Genomic DNA, 19,929 nt, shown 5'->3' on the forward strand with positions numbered 1-19,929 from the left:
GTTTTTCAGCGGGAGGATAATACATAAAACTAATCACTCTATCGCATATTTCAGTGGGAGGACAATATCACTCAACCACTTATTCAGTGGGAGGACAGAAGTACAAATTGAAATTACAAACACTAAGGCGGCCCAGCCAACCTCTTCCACTTATGCAGTGGGGATTACAATGAGCACTTCAAGTTCTAATAAGAGGTTAGTACTACTAACCAATGATGCAAAGATGATTACAATGAAGTACTACAAGAATACAATAATCAACTAAAACAGATTTTAAGCCACTAACACAAAATTAACCAATCTGATATAAAATGACAGCAACTCCCAAACTGGACCAGCAACACTGAAAATACCCACAACTCACTTCAAGCCACACTGAATCGCACCAAAATAGAAGCGAATGAAACTAACAACTAAGGTGAACTAACTCAAACCTCAAACCAGGCCAAAGGAAGCCTCAACTGTGATGCACACAACCCAATGCATCTCCCTGAATGGTATGGCCTGCTGCAAAATTCGACGTGCCACCAAAAATCCAAAACATCTCGTCCCAATCTGCAATTTGGTGAAGTATATTGCCCAGGGGATATGGTGAGATAGAACGGCTACCCAGAATGCAATGCTCGATAGGCAAGGAGATATGAATGAAATGAAGCTTCAGCCACCACGTCCAGCAGCTCCAATAAATCACAGCAGCAAATAACTTCTTCAAATCCACACCAACACAAACCACAGGAACACCAAGTGAACACCAAAAACTAACCACAACTAGGAGTGATGTCTCACACTCGAAATTGCAAAGGAAAATGTAGGAGGTTTTCACCCTCGAAGAAGTCTGGAGTCATTCCGACAACATAACATTATAATTTCTCTGGATGATCAATTGAGGAGCCAAGCACTTGTATATATAGATTTCCAGTCTGAAATTCAAATTCAACGTATATATAGATTTCCAGTCTGAAGTTCAAATTCAACTCCCTCCAATTTCACCTCTCAAATTTGCATTTCATTTCAAATGGTGGACCCAAGCATGGCTCCCCCTACCTTAGTCAAAAATCGCACCTAGCGAAGAGGACCACGATTTTGGCATAAAATAAACTTGGCCAAATAAAATAAAGTCTTCTTAATATTCATTTTGACGTCCCCCTTCATAACATCAATAATTCACCAAGCAAAACTTAGGATAAATCAAAATATGCATAATTCCCAATATCATTAATCAGTAATAGAATAATTAAATACTAAACCTTAGGATAAGGAAATAATGTTTAATTGAATAACTTATAACTTCGATACTGATTACCACAAAATCCAGGATGAAGCTGAGCAATGAAGACCATTGAACTGCACTGGATCAGGATCTTGTCTAAGACTGCTAAAAATAGAAATGCCCAATACTGCCACTTACTAAAAATAGTAAGTCATGAAATACTGCTCCGAAAAGCATGATATTCGCACCCAGAGAGAGCTTGGGAAGCTCAACAAAACTGCATCATCCAAACAACCAAACCCTAACTTACTAAAAATAGCAAGTTCACATTTCACCAAAGAGTCAATTGCATGTTATGCCACACTGGAGTTCATGGAAAACCTAGAAGGAAACCACAAGCAGGACTGAAGAATTCCCTTCTGACTAACCCTAACAAGCTCGTGCAAAACTCCACAAAAGTTGGAAACCCTAATTCTCCTTTCCACATAGCCTACGGGTCTCCAGAATAGGCCAATGGACCATTGAATGCATCATCACTGAGAAGGGGACATTACAAAAAAAGCTCGGGGCAATGCAACGGGCAGGGGAATGAGAGATACGTGTCCGTATTCAGGCCTCAGACTAAGCAAGGCTCTCTAAACTGGACTAATATTGATTTGTTGTCTATGAGGGAAGAATATGATTCTTGATATCCATGCATGTACATGCTTGTTCAGGTGAACAAATAACTTCTATGGCTATTGGTGTTTTTTGTGTTTTGATAGTATTTTGGAAGTTTTTAGCGGCAAAAGGAGTATTGGAAGACACCTGCAAACTTTTGTAAGTAATAGAATTTTGCTTTAGGTAAGGTTTGTATCATGATGTAGTGTATTTAAGCTTTTTCCCTTCGATCTTATAGGGGTATAGTTGCTCTCTTTATTCTTTCAGTGGTGTTATTATTGCCTACTGCATATATGTTTTTGAAATAGTTACGTGTTCAAGTTTTTCCTTAGTTTTAGATTTTCAGTATTTTTTCAAACATTTATTACAATTTTAAAGCTTTTATAAATAAAGTAGATGCTACTTTTATATTGGAATATCCATCAACTGCCTTCTGCTAAGGAATTCATTGGAGTTCTAGTTTCAGGATGTCCATGTGTTTTCAGCTAATTGTATATGAAGTGAAGTAAATTTTTTAGTTTAATGAGCCATTGTTTTTGTTTAGATATTTTAGTTGTTCATAGGAGTTTGCCAAGTATCTTTAGGTGAGTCCAACATTTTAGATATGAACTTGCAGGGCTTATTTGAGACATTTTGTACCCATATGAGATTTTTGTATTGTGTCAATTTTAAAGCTATCATCTATTGTTTTCACAAGCATAAGTTATGATCAGGACCTGTCAATTTTGTTTTGTCTTAAATGTTTACAAGATCATGCAATGATGCTCTTGAAGTTATTCTTCATGGCAAGGAAAAAAGGTCTTGATATTGCATACACTTGATAGAATTAAGTTCATGGTCAAAATCTGACCAAAACATTATTGAGAAGGAAGCATCCAAGTCAAAAAATGCAGAGTATGGGGATCAAGTGCACACTTGGAGTGGAAACATGCATCAGAAAAGGGGAAAGCCCAAAGTTTAAATATCCATTGTTAGGTGTGCGCCTAGAGTTCTGTTGCACACCTACAAAGGGCTGAAATTATTTCAAGTTATGGAAAGAAAGACTCAAGCGAATGGCATTTAGAGGTGCAAGCTCATAGGTTGTATAAAGGCGCATGCCTGTTGGTTTGGGGTGCACCTATAAAAGAAGAAGTTAAATTTCAAACAAAACAGTCTACTATTCAACACGTGTCCATTGTAGTACAACAGGATGAACTAATATCAGTCAACAAATGAGGAATTGATGACAAATGAGCATCAAGCAGTACCAAGTTACCAACATTGAGTTTTTGATTGGGTACAACAGGATGGACTAATATCAGTCAACAAAGAGGAATGCAATCTCATTAATTTCTCCCAATTTTAGTGTGAATTAGATGTATCCAGTAGGTATTAACGTTTCTAGTGCTTGAGGTTGGATGAAAGGAGGTAATCAGAGTTACAGCTCCAGGGATCCCTTGTAACCATCTTTGTCTAAGAATAACAACCATTTGAAGAAAGGGCCAAGCATCTCTTATCATGATATCTGAATTAAGTGGGTGTAGAGTTGATTGACTCTCTATACAGATAATGGTTTCCCGTATTCTCATTAGATTTCATAGTAGATCACTAAAGTAAAATGCTCCCTAGGCCATATGTTTTTGAGGGGGTAGGGATGTCACTTCTTATCACTTGCAGAATTTGATGGCACCCACTATCCTTAAGGAATGTGCAGAATAGAGAAAAAACTACTAGAGAAAGAAGTAGTAATCACACATGCCTTAGTGCCTTACCCTATGAACAATGAGAAGGCCCTATTCAGCTATCTATATTGAGAGGATGTGGAAATACTTGATCCTCTTTACGGATAATGGTATTCCCATCTGATCTTACATTAGATAGGGCAGTAAAAATGCTCCCCAGATTCAATGTTTTGGAAGTTGTAGGGACTTTATCTTGTCGCCTGCAGAATATGATGACATCTACATATCGTAAGAAATATGTAGCATGGGTAGCCAACTTGGTAGTGAGCAATTGGTTTGAGAGTGGGGTTTATTTGTTTTAAGTACCACATTAGATTTTGCCAATTCTTTCAAATAAATTGTTACATCATCATTATTCACACATTACATGCACATCGCAATACTTGAACACAATGTGAAAAATTATAGTTTGGAGTATGTCCCCAATTAATCTTCAATCTTGATCAAAACTCATCACCTGATATAATAATTTGGGTTAATGATGCGGATCAAAGATCAAGAACTCCAAGGAGTGTTGATCTTCATGGCCATCACCCAACTCCTCAAATTTCCTTAATCGATAGAACATTTATAGGCAAAGAAATGAACCCACAAAATTATTAATTACCAGCCATGAATTTTATTTAAAATGTGCATAGAAACTCTTCACTGGCAACTTTTCACAAATTAAATTGATCGAGCAAATGAAGTCTTTTCACTCCAAAAATTTGCACAGTGAAAGCTCGCACCATTGTCTACAAAAATACATGTTCATAATTGTTTTCATAATAATAATGACATGCTTTATTTATGCTATAAACACCAGGAAACCCATTACAATTCTGAAATAATTGTTTCCAATCAGCAACACACATCCAATCTAATACATTTTTCTATGCTGAAATTTTCAACCTGGACGATAGAAATTTTTAATCCCCATCCTCTCTAAAATTTTTCAACATTGTACCTGTAACTTTTCTCCTTCGGGAGTTGGATTTTTCTTCTTGAATCTTCTTCTTCCTACTCCTTTCCCTCTCTATTTATGCATTTAAAATCATCTAGAAACTCCATCCTGCAATTTGGAACTGTAGTAAATGTAATTCCCTTGCAAGAATTAGTTTTTGTAACTCATTATCATGCAATCTCTAGACATCAGTGATAGAGCCAAACCAAAGGTAGGGATGTTAGAATTTGAAAATGGGACCAAAACAGCAATAAATGACCCACTCCCAAGCTTGGGTGTTGAAATTTTCACCTCTCTATTTTGAAGATGAAACTTTAAAACATTGTGCAATAAAATCTGTTATCTTCAAAATATTGGTGCCATTAAATAACCAAAGTTAAACATTTAATTTTATAATGAAATGGATGATTTCAATGAATTGCTAGGAACCATGCCTGCACAAACACTACAAACCAAAATAAAATTAAAAATAAAAGCAATTCCTTTTGGTGATGTGGGATTGCCACTGAGCCCGTATGCTCCTGCATCAAACACCCCAGGGAAGAAGAAATGTTTCATGAGTTGGAGACTCATGAACATTTAAAAAATATGGTTCTTCCCTTTGATCCATCGTTCTTCTTGATCTTCTTGATTTTTCTTCTTCTTCACTCTGCTCTGAATTATTCTTTCTCTTCTCTCTTTTATTTTTCCTCTCTTTCTCCTTCTCATAAATTTTAATTCATTATAATTTGAACTCCTCCAAGGTTCGACTTCCCACTGTATTTCATCATCTTCAACTTGTGCATATAGATCATCATTAATATTGTCATGGAATTTAAAGAATTCTATTTTCTTTTTCATACCTATTCCCTTTTCACTCTTCTCCTTCTCTATAGCTGCAACATCCTTCTCATATTTTTCTGTTTCATCATATTCCTCCATCCTATTCTTATCATTTACATGTAAATGAAACTCATCAAATAATTCACCAAAATCAAATTTTACCTCATCATTCACATTGGTGACTTTTGCTCCATCTGTTGTCAGTGCAAGTCGTTCTCTTTCAACTATTGCAATCTGCATTAGTAAGTCATCTTCTTTTCTTCTTTTCTTTTCTCTATGTTCTCTTTACATTGCTGTCCCAAAATTTTCAATATCTCCATGCCCTCTGTAAGACTAAACTCTGCTACAACTTCAGTGCTCTTCATCTCTGTAAGTTCACTATTACCTTCTTCAATAATACTACTCTTTTCATTCATCTCACATCCAAAAACTCATCAAATTTTTTTGCATCAATTTCACTTTCACATACATCGTAAAAATGACCTGTTACCTGTATGTTTTATTTCTTCTTTACGGCTGTCTCAAATTGTTTACTCTTTTCATTCATCTCACATCCAAAAACTCATCAAATTTTTTTGCATCAATTTCACTTTCACATACATCGTAAAAATGACCTGTTACCTGTATGTTTTATTTCTTCTTTATGGCTGTCTCAAATTTTCCTTCATGAATTATTGCTACTACATTTTTTACATCTTCCTCTTTTTCTTCTATTTCAACTACTACCTTAGTTATTACCTCTTTCACACCTTCAAAATGACATGTTACAGTTGCATGCTTGTTCTTTTCATCAATTCCTCCTTTATCCTCTTGCATGAGGATCTCTTCTTCAATGTCATGTGCATGACATTCTGCTACTTCTTCCCTTTTACCTACAAACAAAATATCACAAGGATTATAAAAATTAAATGTTTTCAATGGCTCCTCCTCCTCAACCTTCTTTGACACTTGACACTTCTTCCAATAGTTTCTCTATCTTCCTTATCTCCTCTCTCAATAGGTGATCTTCATCTTCATCTATTTGTTTGCCAAACTTAGGACACTCATAGTCCAATTTCTCTTCTTTTCTCTTTCTTACTCCATTCTTTTATTTTCTTTACTTGTTTTCTTTCATCAATAACTCTATGGGCTGCTCCCACATGTTCTTCCTTCCATGCTTTTTCCATCACAGGGCTGCAACTTTGCATTTTCTCTTTCCTCTTTTCACTATCTTCTTTGCCAAATCTCTGCTATTCCTCTTTCTTCTCTTCGTTTTACTCTTTCAAGTGGTTGTTTTTCTTTCCACATTTTCTTTTACGCATTTCAACTTCTTTTCTGCACTCCATCTCAAGCACAAAACATCCTAAAACCCATCCTATTACAAAGTTCATGCCTTTGCTCTTTGGCATTTCTTCAAACACTTGCTACATGCTCTCAATCTGCAATTCAACTATTCTTAACAGAAACTTTGGAAGATGCTTCCTGTACCCACTCTCTGTCAGTGGAGGAACTGTACACCCTCTATCCAGCCTTATTTTTGCTACAGAATAGCCAACAAAACCTCTTAGTTATAGGAGTCTTGCAACAAACTCATACATAGCAAATCTCACACTTTACAAAACTCACCTTTCTCTAATACTATTTGATGTAGATCAAAGATTAGGAACTTCAAGGAGTGTTGATCTTTGCAGCCATTACATAATTCCTCAAATTTCCTTAATCGATAGAACATTCATAAGCAAAGAAATGAACCCACAAAATTATTAATTACCAGCCATATATTTTTTTTTAAATGTGCATAGAAACTCTTTACTGGCAAATTTCCACAAATAAAATTGATCAACCAAATGAAGTCTTTTCACACTAAAAATATGCACAATGAAAGTTCCCACCTTTGTTACAAAATTGGATGTTTATAAAGTTCTTCCTAATAACAATGACATGCTTTATTTTATGTTAAAAGCAGCAGAAACCCATTACAAATCTGAAATAATTCTTTCCAATCTGTAACACACATCCAATATAATGCATTTTTCTATGCTGGAATCTTTCAACCTGGACGATAGAATTTTTTATCCCCATCCTCTCTAAAAATTTTCAACATTCTACCTTATGAAAATATCTCCTACTTATCAACATCATACCTGTTAATCTCCTCTGGGAGTTTGTGTTTCTTATTGAATCTTTTTCTTCCTACTCTTTTTCATCTAGAAACTCCCTCTTGCAATTTGAAACTTCCAGCAAAATTGACTCCTCTGCAAGAATTAATTTTTGTAACTCCTCATTCTCACGCAATCTCCAAACATCAGAGATAGAGCCAAACCAAAAATACGGATGTCTGAATTTGAAAATGGGACCAACACAACAATAAATGACCCACTCCCAAGTTTGGGTGTTGGAATTTTCACCTCTCCATTTTGAAGATAAAACTTAAAATTACCGTGCAATAAACTTTATTACCTTCAAAATATGGTTGCCACTGAATAACCGAAGTTAAACTTTTAATTTTATAATGAGATGGATGGTTTCAATAAATTCCTAGGAACCATGCCTGCACAAACACCACAAACCAAAATAAAAGCAGTTCTTTTTTGGTGATGTACGATTGCTAATGAGCCCAGATGCTCTAGCATCAGATAACCCTTATTCTTCTGAATATAAATGAATTATTAGCCCAGCAGCTTTCAGTGATAGCTGATATGGGGACAAGTCAATATTGACATTTATCAACCATAGTGGTTTTCACTCATGAAGCTGACAGATGTAATCTGGTCAACTTTTATTCACTCTAGGTTTGGTGGCAGTGAAATAAATTTTGTACTCTATTGGAAAATGCCTTATCTTTTGACTTTTGACATGTATATGATCTCTATATTAAGACAATCACAAGTAGTATATCAGATCCTTTTCAGATAAATTTTAAGAAGCAATTAATATCACTGTTTCTTTTATCTGCCTTTGTTCTTTTATGGGAACTTGTTTTAGGTGATACAGGTCTAAGGAATGTTTTCACTACATTACTGGGGATTTTTTTGTTAAGTTTTTGTATGGTTAAATTTTTTTCAGATAGAGGCATGCAAAATATCTGCCCATCTCTTTAGATTGAAAATCTAGAACTTAAGACAGGTTTTAATAACTGTGATACCAGGCAGTCCAGGCAATTGCAGGAGCAGCACCAGTCTATGCTGATGGAGAAGTAGATGAGAGAATCCTTGTTCACATATCTTACAGTCCACGAAGGTTGCATTTCCTTTTACGTATTCTTCTTTCTGTTGAATGATTGGACCTGCCTTTTTGCTTTTTTTGTACATTTATTCTTATTAACATTTGGTTTTGTAACTTTATATGAAGGATTGACGATATGTTTTTATTAGATGACCAGTGTTATCAAAGGGTAAATGAAGTGTTGCAGTTGAATGTTTTTATTGGAGGCAACTATTGTTAGTTTGTTCATTCTCATCTTTCAATTTGGAACAAAGGTGTGGTAGAACCACTCTTTGAACTAGAAAGGGTAACTCTATGTAATAAAAACTAACTTAATTTGAACACTATGTACTTGTTATTTACGATGTTTGTGGTGGTTCACATTCATGTTGAATAAAATTAAAGGTATTTATGTACTTGTTATTTACAATCTTTGGGGTGTTTTATGTTCCCGCTGAATTAAATTAAAGGTATGTCTTTTTGGATTCAGCTAGGGCAAAAGGTGACATACTTGAGGCTAAAGATTTTAATGCTTTTTGATTGAATTGAAACTTCATGATTACTACACATTTATGTTGTTCAACTAAAAGAAGAGATTGAGCAATGCAAGTGCACAAGGATTGAACAAGCTTAAATACAAGGACACATGTGCTTTGGTAGATTGAATCAAGGAATTACAAAGCCACAATTTTCAACTTCAAGTAAACCTGCAATACAAAGTGTTTAAACTTGATAGACACAATTTAATTTACCTCAGCACACAACAAATAATACATAGTATTCCAATAATACTTTAGAAGCAAGGTAGACAGTATTAATTTTTATTGAATGAATAATGAACTCTAGATTAACAGTATTGAGTGAAGAACAATTTCAGCAACAAGTAAGAAGGAAAATTATTTTCAGTTAACTAAGTGCAGAATGGCATTTATCAGGTTTACAAAGCTATTGCATAGGAAAATAATAAAAAAGCTAATGGTGACTTCTACACTAAGAAAATACTACTTGCATGCGATGCCAAATTTATTTCAAATTTCTATCCACCAATATTGAATCTAAACCGGGCAATCTTTTGTTAGACTCTAGGTAAAGATGACTATATACTAAACCTAGAAGTCATATCTCTTGCATGACAAGAGATCCAAAAATAGATGATATAAAAATAATCAACTTCTAAAAAGGCTCATTGATGTAAAATGAAAGGCTACTAAAAATTGCATGAGCGATAAAATATTCTATTCCCTTAGAAAAGGGCGACTTCTAAAAGCTATTTTTTAGTGTGGGCTAAAAATAGATTATTGACAAGCAGTTGTGGTGTTTATTTTGATGAAGCCTTTTCTCTGTTCATGGCAAACTCTTTGAAGATGCTTGAAATTTGATATCCTGAAAACCAATGTGTTGAATGCGACAAGTCCTTTGTTTTTGAACTCGCTTAAAAGACTCATCGAATGATGCAAAGATGATTGCCAAATGATAGTATATCACAATTAAGATCTGGCTATCTCTCTCCACATGCTTTGGCAATCACTGAATAATTACTCTTAAAACTTCAATATGTTGATGTCCATTTGAAAACTTGCTGCAACCATGACTGAGAAATGCTGATTTAGACTACTACATAGGCCCTATTGTCTTGTTTATTAGATGAAAGCTGAAAATACTATACTGCTGAAAATAAAACCACATGAAGAAAATCCTTTCAAAATGCCCTTATGATTGATTTCACTTTGATTTTGCTGACAAATGACATAAAGAAAGGAAGATTCTGAAGAAAATAAATTTTGCTGTTATGACAAAGTCTGATTTTATTTGGTGGTCTACCCAGAACCTGTTGTAGGAAACAATGAAGATAGAGGGATTATTCAAAACCAAATACAAGTCTAAATCATATGCTTTAGGAATTCATAAATTGGTAAAATGCTGTGTTTACCTTGTGACTGTACCAGGTCCTAATCTAAGGGATGACAATTGCAATTGAGCTGGAACTTTGAGATTGAACTGTTCAAGGACACTTGGTGGCAATTATCATAAATTGTGTGGAGGTTGGACGGAGTCTAAATTGGAAAGTTAAGGTGTTAATAAAGAAAATCTCTCCTTTCAAGAGAAACTCTTTCATAGAAGATCCTGTCATTTATTAGGAAGCAGAAATAGTGGTGGACTCCATGTCCAATATGAGAGTCAGATCTACAATTGCATGACCCATTCAGAGTGAATTGGCCTTTTTAGCTGTCTTATAGTTGGTATAATGACTTGTTGTCTTGAACTTGATTTGCCATGGCCTTTTTGGCGAGTAGTCTAGATAATTGCTTCATAGGTGGCATTTCTGCATTTAACTGCTACAGCTCTTTGAACAGAGATACTTTTGAACTATCTTTTGGATATGGCCTTGTTCATACAATTTTACTTGAGGTTGTATGCATTAAAAACTGTCAAATTCACCAGGTGGCTGTGGCTATGACAATAATAATTAATGATTCCAGAGTAACTTTGTTGTTTCTTTTTTCTTGCTAGGTTTTGCAATATTTTCCTGTGGTATCTATGTACTGGCCTATAAGTTTCTAGCTGACAATGATACGCAAAAGGTGGTATAAGTGAAAAAAAACAGTGACACAAAATAAATCATAGTAGCATTCTATTTGCACACCATTGATGTGGTGTAGCAAAGTGTAAATGAAATTCAATCACTAAAGCTTAAAATGGGAAAAACTTGAGATATTAAAAAATGATACGATATCCTAAAAAATAGAAAGAAAGAAAATAAATTATATTAATGTCTGCAAATTACCAAGAATAGTTCAAGGGGTTTGCAATCAGTGAAGCAGATGAAAAACATCTAGGAAGGAAACAAAATGCATTAGGTGTCTATATTGTGGGGGCTGTTGAAGGTGCCAACAATATTATCATCAATTTCTAAAGGTGTAGCAATACATAGTTGGAAATATTCGTTGAGGATTGTCTAGGGCTAAAGTGGCCAAGTTGGACAATCTTAGGAGGCAATCAATTCCTATTAGAAACTTCCCCAACACTCAAGGTTGAAGAATGCTAGGCGTTAGAGAATAAATTGGTAATGTTGGATTGCCTACAAGTTTCGTGTTGTGAAAGAGCAGTGTTAGAGGGTTTTAAATATTGAGAAGGGATAGAGCCTAGATTATTAGAATGAAAGCAAGGGTGCGGAGCAGACTTAGTCCTAGTTGACCAAGGAAGAACAATGCCTTGCAGATATATCTCCATTTGTATGTGGATCAATAGAATTCGAGGGTGCTAAATTCTTCCAACATTTGTGATGGGATGAAAGAATGGAGTAATCAATTTGGTAGATGGTGGACTTCCATGGAGAAATCAATTACTCAAAGTTGTGGTCTCACATAGAATTTTTTAAAAATTGTCAAGCATCTTTGATTAGGTAGTGGAAGAAATTCGATAGAGAACCACTAGATTCTTTGTATAAACAATGGTACCTCCCACATATTTCCTAGTAGATCAAACATAATAAAATAAAAATGCTTTGTGATCTCTATGTCTTGGAAAAAGAACAAAGATGGGAAACCCTTTCATTGTGTAAAATATGGTAGTCCGCCACAAGTTGAAGTTGACGGGAGCACACCTGCAATGGGTCAAATGGAATCCTTCAACCATGAGACCAAGTCAACACATATGTCTTACATGGTCCGAAAAGGGCATAGATTGTGAAAGGTAAATGAGAATAAAAAGGAATTATTGGGAAAATTCAGAAAACAATTCATTCTATCATTTGCCAAATTTCAGAAACCATTGTGCAGAACTCTAGTTGAGCATTTCCTTTGAGGACGGAAACCCTCTTGGATCTTCTGTAATCGAAGGACGAAGACTGTTTGGTTTCATGTGTTGGCTTTGTTTGGAAGTCGAATTTGTGCTTCAATGAAACTTAGAGGTTTATAGTGTTCGTGGAATGCAGTGATTTTATTAAAAGAATAGAGATGTACATATAGCATTCATGAAGACGATGTTTCTATTAAGAAACAATCGCAAATTGAAGAAAAATAGAAACTATCTAATATGTACAATAAATTACATTATTGATCATTAATTAAATAATTATTAAGATATTATTCTAATACTCTCCTTTAATGGTCAATCTGTCAATTACACCAAGTTGCCCCCCAAATTTGACAAACTTGTTTGGGCTCAGAGACTTGGTGAGAATATCTGCTGTTTGATCCTTTGTCGGAACATACATCAACTGAGCTGATCCGTCTTTAACCAGCTTCCGAATGAAGTGACAATGAAGTTCAACATGCTTGGTTCTCTCCTGGAAGACTAGATTTTTGGCCAATTTGAGCACCCCTTGATTGCCGCAATAAAGGGGAGTAGGACTTGCTTGAGACATCTGCATGTCTAAAAGCATCCTCCCAAGCCAAACTGCTTCACAAGTTGCCTTAACTGTTCCTCGATAGTCTACTTTTGTCGAGGAAAGAGCCACTGTTTGTTGCTTTTTACTAGTCCATGTGACTGCACTAGATGCCAAACTGAAAACATACCCAGATGTTGATTTTCTGTCATCAACAAAACCTGCCCAATCTGAGTCTGTAAAACCAATGAGTCTAGGATCGTGACTTCTGCTATACAAAAGATCAAAATTAGAAGTGCCCTTCACATAACGCAACACACGCTTCGTTGCTACCCAATGATCGACCTTGGGCGCTGTCATGAAGTGTGAAATGTAGCTCACTGCAAAACTGAGATCAGGCCTAGTAGCAATAAGGTAGATGAGACTGCCCACTAGTTGCCTGAATGCTGATTCATTCACCATAGGTGAATCTGATTTGGTTGTCAACTTCAGCCCTTTCTCCATAGGTTTGTAGTCTTTCATCCGAAACTTGTCCAGCAGACTGTGGACATACGTAGACTGAGATATGAAGATGCTACCTACTTCAACACCTAAGAAATAGTGCAGAAGTCCCAAGTCTGTCATGTCAAAGGATTGGCACAAACTCTGTTTGATCTGATCGATCAAAAGTGCCGAACTACCAGTGATAATTAGGTCATCAACATAGACAACAAGAATAAGAATATGACGACCAATGTTTTTGACATACATATTAGAATCAGATGGACTCCTCTAAAAGCTATGATCTGCGAGGTACTTGTCAATTTTGATGTACCAAGCCCGAGGAGCCTGTTTTAGGCCATAGAGTGCTTTCACCATTCTGCACACTTGATGTTCTTTTCCACCAACCTTAGAGGTAGGGTCATGTAGACTTCTTGCAAGTCACCATTGAGGAATGCACTCTTAACGTCCATCTGATGGACTTTCCAACCAAACCGAGTTGCTAAGGCAAGGATGAGCCGAATGGTACTTATTTTGGTTGTAGGAGCAAAAGTCTCCTCATATTCAATGCCCTCCTTCTATTAGAATCCCCTAGCAATGAGACGAGCTTTGTACTTGTCAAGGGTTCCATCAACTTTGTACTTATCCTTATACACCCATTTGCAGCTAATGGGCTTCTTCCCTAGTGGAAGATCAGAGAGGACCCAAGTGTTGTTCTTCAAAAGACTTTAGTGTTCAGCTTCCATAGCCTTTTCGCACTCGGGAATTCCTTTAGCCTCAGAATATGTTTGGGGCTCAAAAACATCGTGAATTTTGGCCATGAGAGCAAAGTTGATTGTAGTTTGCTGCTTGCTCTTGTTTTTGGAAGATCTACCCTCGATGAGCTCATGAGGATGAAGATCACTTATGGTCTTTGCCCACCATTTAGGCTGGAGAGTAGAAGGACTAACATCAAATGCAGCAAGAATAAGTGGAATTGGATCTAGAACAGGTTGAATATCGACATCATTCAGAGGAAATTCAAGTTGAGCATCATCAAATTCAGATTCTGCATCGTCCCTCCCATGAGGTGAACCTAATGGAAGACGGACGCCCAAATCAGTAGCCTTCAAAGCTTGGTCCTTAGAATTCTGCACAGACGAGGATAGCTAAAAAGGTCATTGTTCTTCATCAAAGACAACATTGTGACTGAAGATGAGGTGATTGGTGTCTACATCAATCAACCAGCAAACCTTGTGGTTGTCACTGTACCCTGTGAGCATAAGTTTTTGACTCTTGGAATCCAACTTGGAGCACTCGGCATCTGGAATCCAAACATATGCTAAAGAGCCAAAGACTTTCAGATGACTAATCCTAGGTTTGCGACCGGCTTCTTCAGGAGTCTTTCCCTTAACAGCTTGTGTGGGAGGCCGATTAAGGAGATAGACTGCTATATACTGCTTCGGCCCAATATTTCTTGGGAACACTCCTATGTTCTAACATTGACCTAGCCATCTCAGTGATAGTGCGGTTGTGATGCTCTACAACGCCGTTCTACTAAGGAGTGGTTAATTGGCGTTTGATGCCATGAGTATCATAGAAGTTGCAGAAAATGGTAGAACAAAACTCCCCCCCAATATTTGACCTAAGAGTGACTATGGGATAGCCAGACTCTTTCTCTACTAAGGTCTTAAACTTTTTAAATACATTAAAAACCTTTGATTTTGGTCTAAGAAAAAAGCAAGAAATACCTAGAACTACTTACAAAATGTGTACTCATTGGTCCACATACATCAACGTGAATCAACTGTAGTACCTTGGAGGCTCGCCATGAGTCACCATCCTTGAATGGTGCTAAATTTTCTCGAACAAGCTGAGCAAGATAATAAATGTTCAGGTGACCGTACCATTGATGCCATAGACTGTTGATAGAAGATGATTTAGCTGCAAAGGCATGTTCCAGAGAATCACCCATATCCACAAGTCTGTATAGACCATGATCCTCGATGCCAACAACCACAGTGGTGTGAGTTGCACGATCAGCAATTGAACACTTGTGTGAACCGAATACCACATCAAGCTGAGGAGAGTGTTGCATAATCTGGCTCACAGAGAGAAGGTTTAGTTCCATGCTAGGAATGTAGTATACATTGAGGAAAATGAGATTCCTCCCACCAAACTGTATCTGGACGTTACCCTTGCTAATAACAATATACTCTTCTCCTCTAGAAATGACTAAATCGGTGAAAGGTGAGAAGTCTGTGAACCAATCATGCTGATGAGTGAAGTGTCGAGATGCACCAGACTCTATATATCAAGCAAAAGACTTTACATGATATGCAAGTCTTTTCGCCATGAAAGCATAAAATGCAGATTCTTTCTGCTTTGAGTGCTCTGCGACATGGGCCTTAGGTTGAGACCCTCCCTGCTTTCACATTTTAGAAGCCAAACAATTCCAACAGTCCTTTATCAAGTGACCATATTTGTGACAATAGTTACATTGGACTTTCTTCTTCTTCAAACTATCCTGAGACTGACTGGGGCCTTTGTGCTGAGATTTACCTTTATCCTTGTGAAAGGATTTGGCCGTGAATGCTTGTTCTGTGGAGGACGAAGTGGCACTGCTACCAAACTGTTGTTTCCAATGATCCTGCTGCAGAAGTTTGGTGCACAACTCTGGAAACTTCAAGTCAACATTAGTTGGAGTAATGTTGAGCATTTCTATAAAGTGCTCATAGGATCTAGGTAAACTCTTCAACGTGATAACTACCATATCCTCTTCCTCCATTTTCTGTCCAATTGCTTCCAATTGATCTCGAATGTCCAGATTTTTACAACTATCTTGTCGGATGGCATATGAGGCAGTTGATCATCAGTAATTGAAAGTTTGATAAGCATGACTGCTGCCCGGTTGTGCTCATCAAACTTATCTTGATCTTTTCTAGTTGTGGTAGGATGGAACTCCTTACCCAAAACGATATCATCTGGCGACGATATTGAAAAATCATCATCATCCGCTGCTTGCATGTGTTGTAATTTCTGCCCTTAAATCGTTGATTGCCTTCCAACATTATGTTGGTTAAACATGCCATCTTGCATGCTTTCCGAGACACGGAAAACGAGATTCAAGAAGAGGCAAAAGACTAATCTATGAGTACAAAACATGGGGCACATATCCCAATGCAAAAACTGAGGTCGATTTAGTTACAAACTTCAAGACTGAAAGAAGTATGGCTGGCACAAATCCCAAGGTACGGATTTTGATGAAGACCCAAATATCTTTGTAAAAACCCAATAAGGAATATGTTGTTTAAAATTAATTTCGGCAAAAAATTAAGAGGGTTTATCAAAAACCCTAGCTGATAGAAAGCAAAACCCTAGGTCAAGTTGTAGATGAAGCCCCAAAAATACAAAAGATTTTTGGAAAACAAAAAAATATTTGTCAAACCCCTAGGGCATGCGGGCTGGTCAAATGATCACAAATCTGCAGCAAAACAAAAGTAAACCCAAGTCGGAAAAAACTGCGACTAGAAGCAGGTGTGTAAACACAAAATCGCAGAAATTTTCCCATCACATGTCGTGCGAGCTTTGTAGAGAAAAAAGGCTGATGTAGAAGAAAGAAGACATGTCGTGCGTTGAAGAGAAGATGGGTCGCGCAGGTTTTGTGATGTCCCCTTCTAGCTAGAGACATCACTCTAGCTTGTGATTAGCCTATCAAAGACCCTCGTAGGCTAGTAGGATTGGATAGAGGGTCACCTTGGCATGGAGATCTTCCGGGGACAGAGCAGAGTACACTTCTGGGTTGCCAGAGTTTGTTTATGATGAGTTTTGCTTTGAGTTTGGCTTGGCCAGGTTATTTTTAGCAGTTGGAGATGGACCCTTGCTATTTTTAGCAGACATCACGGTCAGATGGGTGGTCAACTGGTGAGCTCCAGTTTCAGACGGCATAGCTAAATTCAAAATATTCATGGAGTTAGACAAGTTTGAATAACTTAGCATTTATTATTAAGTGATTTAATAATAAAGTTATAAAGTGACTTTATATTATAATCACTTAACTTGAGGGTCAACTCATCATTAGACGGGGCCATGTTTTTAATTAAATTATTTGAGCCAGACTATTGAAATATTAAAATTAAATGCCCATTTAATGATTAAAATCGTTTTGACACCCAAAGTGAAATTAAATGAAACTACAAGCAAAATTGTAATTAAGAGGATTAGGGTACAATTTGCAAAAAAAGGATATATAGCGTTGAGTTTGGAAAGAAGAGGATGGCTATTTTTATTTTGACATTGTGAAATTGAAAGGGTTTTGCTCTGGAGACTAGGGTTTTCAGCCACCATTGGAGGACGTAGTTGCTTCAATGTTCACCATCTGAGCTGATGAAATATTCAGTGATATTTGGTTTCAGGAAGACTTCATTCAGAGGTCTTATTTACATCTAATTGTGCAAAGTTGAAGAATAAATTCACGAGAAATTATTGCAGATTTATTGAAGAAATTTTGGCGATTAACAAGTATGGTACGGATTGCTACAGTACCACCGTACGGGCTGCAACAGTGCCGCGTGAACAGTACCGCCGTACGGACTGCTATAGTACCGAGTGAACAGTAAATTTTTTTTAAAAATTAAAATTTGCAGTTTTGCAGATTTTTTCATTTACTGGGACAGCAAAAATCAGGTTTTTATCTTACATTGTAATGAATTTGTTTTTTCAGGCATATTGGCCATAGAACAGAACAAACATTTCCTTGATAGTTTCATAAATTATTTCCAGCAGTAATATTATTGTTTCAGTATTATTTTAAGCATAGGAGTTTATTTCAGTATTGTATCATTGCTCATTATGACCAAAAAAACACAAAAAAATCCATAGACATTCAAAAACCAAACAAATTCAAATCTACTGCATTCAAAAGAAACAGTCAGCAGAGGAGAGCCAAGTTGGGTTTTTACAGGTTTGGACGAGGTCGCAGACTCAAAAGAAAGAATGCGTGGGCAGAAAGAAGAAAATCGCTCTGAAAAAAAAATAAACGTGAAAATCGTGTCTAGTCTTGCTGTCGGAAGCACAAACGCACGATCTCAGAAATATCGTGCGGACAAAGAAGGGTGGCAAAAATGAGAGGTAAACTAGACACGCGAGAACACTGAAGAAAAAACAGACTTGGACACGGGCCGAAAAGAAACCCTTCGATTTTTGTGAACCAAGAACGTGGGATGAAGATTAAAAGCGACCTTTCCACACACGATTCTACAATTGTGAATTACAGGGAATATCCGCCCAAAAAAATTCATTTTTCAGAAAGTTTGAAAAATTTCATTCAAAATTTTTAGAAAAACGAATTTCGTTTTCCCGCTTTGATACCATGTTCACGGAATGCAATGAGTTTATTAAAAGAATACAGATGTACATATAGCATTCATGAAGACGATGTTTCTATTAAGAAACAATCGTAAACTGAAGAAAAATAGAAACTATCTAATATGTACAATAAATTACATTATTGACCATTAACTAAATAATTATTAAGATATTATTCTAATATACAAGAACCCTATTTACAATCCGCAGTTGTGGAAAATTGGGAATTTTGTTTGTATTTTGTGGTGGCCAAGCCCTTATTCAATATTGTTCAAATTCTAAAAGGGATCGCAGGTGGCATGGAGAAAAAACTAAGGAATATCTTTAAACATTCACAACAAATTAAAAGGGTCAGCGTGAGTCCAAAGAGGGATTTGCCACCTTGGAAGGAGGATGTGGTAGGTTTCAACAGCTTGGTATTGTTTGATTCATGAGTCCCCCATACAGCTAGCCATCCTCCTTGAAAAAGGAAATATTGGAAAAACAAAAAAAAAAGATTTGCAGCTGGCCGGCACCTTTAGGAAAGGTTGGGAGTTAAAGAAAAATAAAGTCCAGTTTTTAGGAAGCCTCCACTAACTTTTCCAGCTCAATAGCACCACTTTGTCAGGTCCAACGCAGCTCAAAAGCATTCAAGGATGGGGCATTAAGAAGTCAAAGGGATCGCAAAAATATAGATTTTGTATATTATCAGTCACAAATGTTGTGGAGCCTAGCTGAACTCTCTAAGAAAATTTCACTTGGTTTTGGTTACCAGCACACCATTCTCAAGCCCATCGCCCTTTTCATGAGTTAAAGGGGAGACACACAGAAGCAGAATAAGTAATTGCCACACTATGAACAACGAAGGAATTTGTTTAGGGTGTTGGAAATTGAAGGTGAAGGAGCAGTGTGCATGAAAGGAAAAGAGTACTAGGTGAACTGTCTAGCTCACCATTGGACATGGAATTATTCCAGGTTCTTAACTATGATTTAATAAATTATTATTTGAATAGTATTGCTGTAGCATCGTGCAAGAATTTATTAATTGATATAACACACTGTTGTGCGTTGCACATGCTCCCTGTCGCCGACAGGGTCCCCCTTCCTTTTTTGGGCCTTTCTGTCTTCGCCTTGTTGAATTCCGTGCAGAGTGTCTCGCGTCCTTTTGAGCAAGCCAGCGACTCGTCCGTGAAGTGATGATGTTGAACAAAAAAGCTAGTGATTCCATTAGGCTAGTCGAGCCCTCGGGCACGAATTC

General features: G+C 36.7%; 1 protein-coding gene across 4 annotated transcripts in view; it reads left to right on the plus strand.

Annotated features, from left to right (window-relative positions):
* LOC131074824 (uncharacterized) overlaps positions 1 to 19,929 on the plus strand; it is a 168,393-nt gene that overhangs the window by 16,240 nt on the left and 132,224 nt on the right. For all 4 annotated transcript variants that reach the window (XM_058011537.2, XM_058011534.2, XM_058011535.2 and 1 more), the window contains exon 4: positions 8,484 to 8,575. In XM_058011537.2, the coding sequence (XP_057867520.1) occupies positions 8,484 to 8,575 (92 nt within the window). The remainder of the gene's footprint in view (positions 1 to 8,483; positions 8,576 to 19,929) is intronic.

Source organism: Cryptomeria japonica, chromosome 6, assembly GCF_030272615.1.
Source record: "Cryptomeria japonica chromosome 6, Sugi_1.0, whole genome shotgun sequence".
Lineage (NCBI taxonomy): Eukaryota > Viridiplantae > Streptophyta > Pinopsida > Cupressales > Cupressaceae > Cryptomeria > Cryptomeria japonica.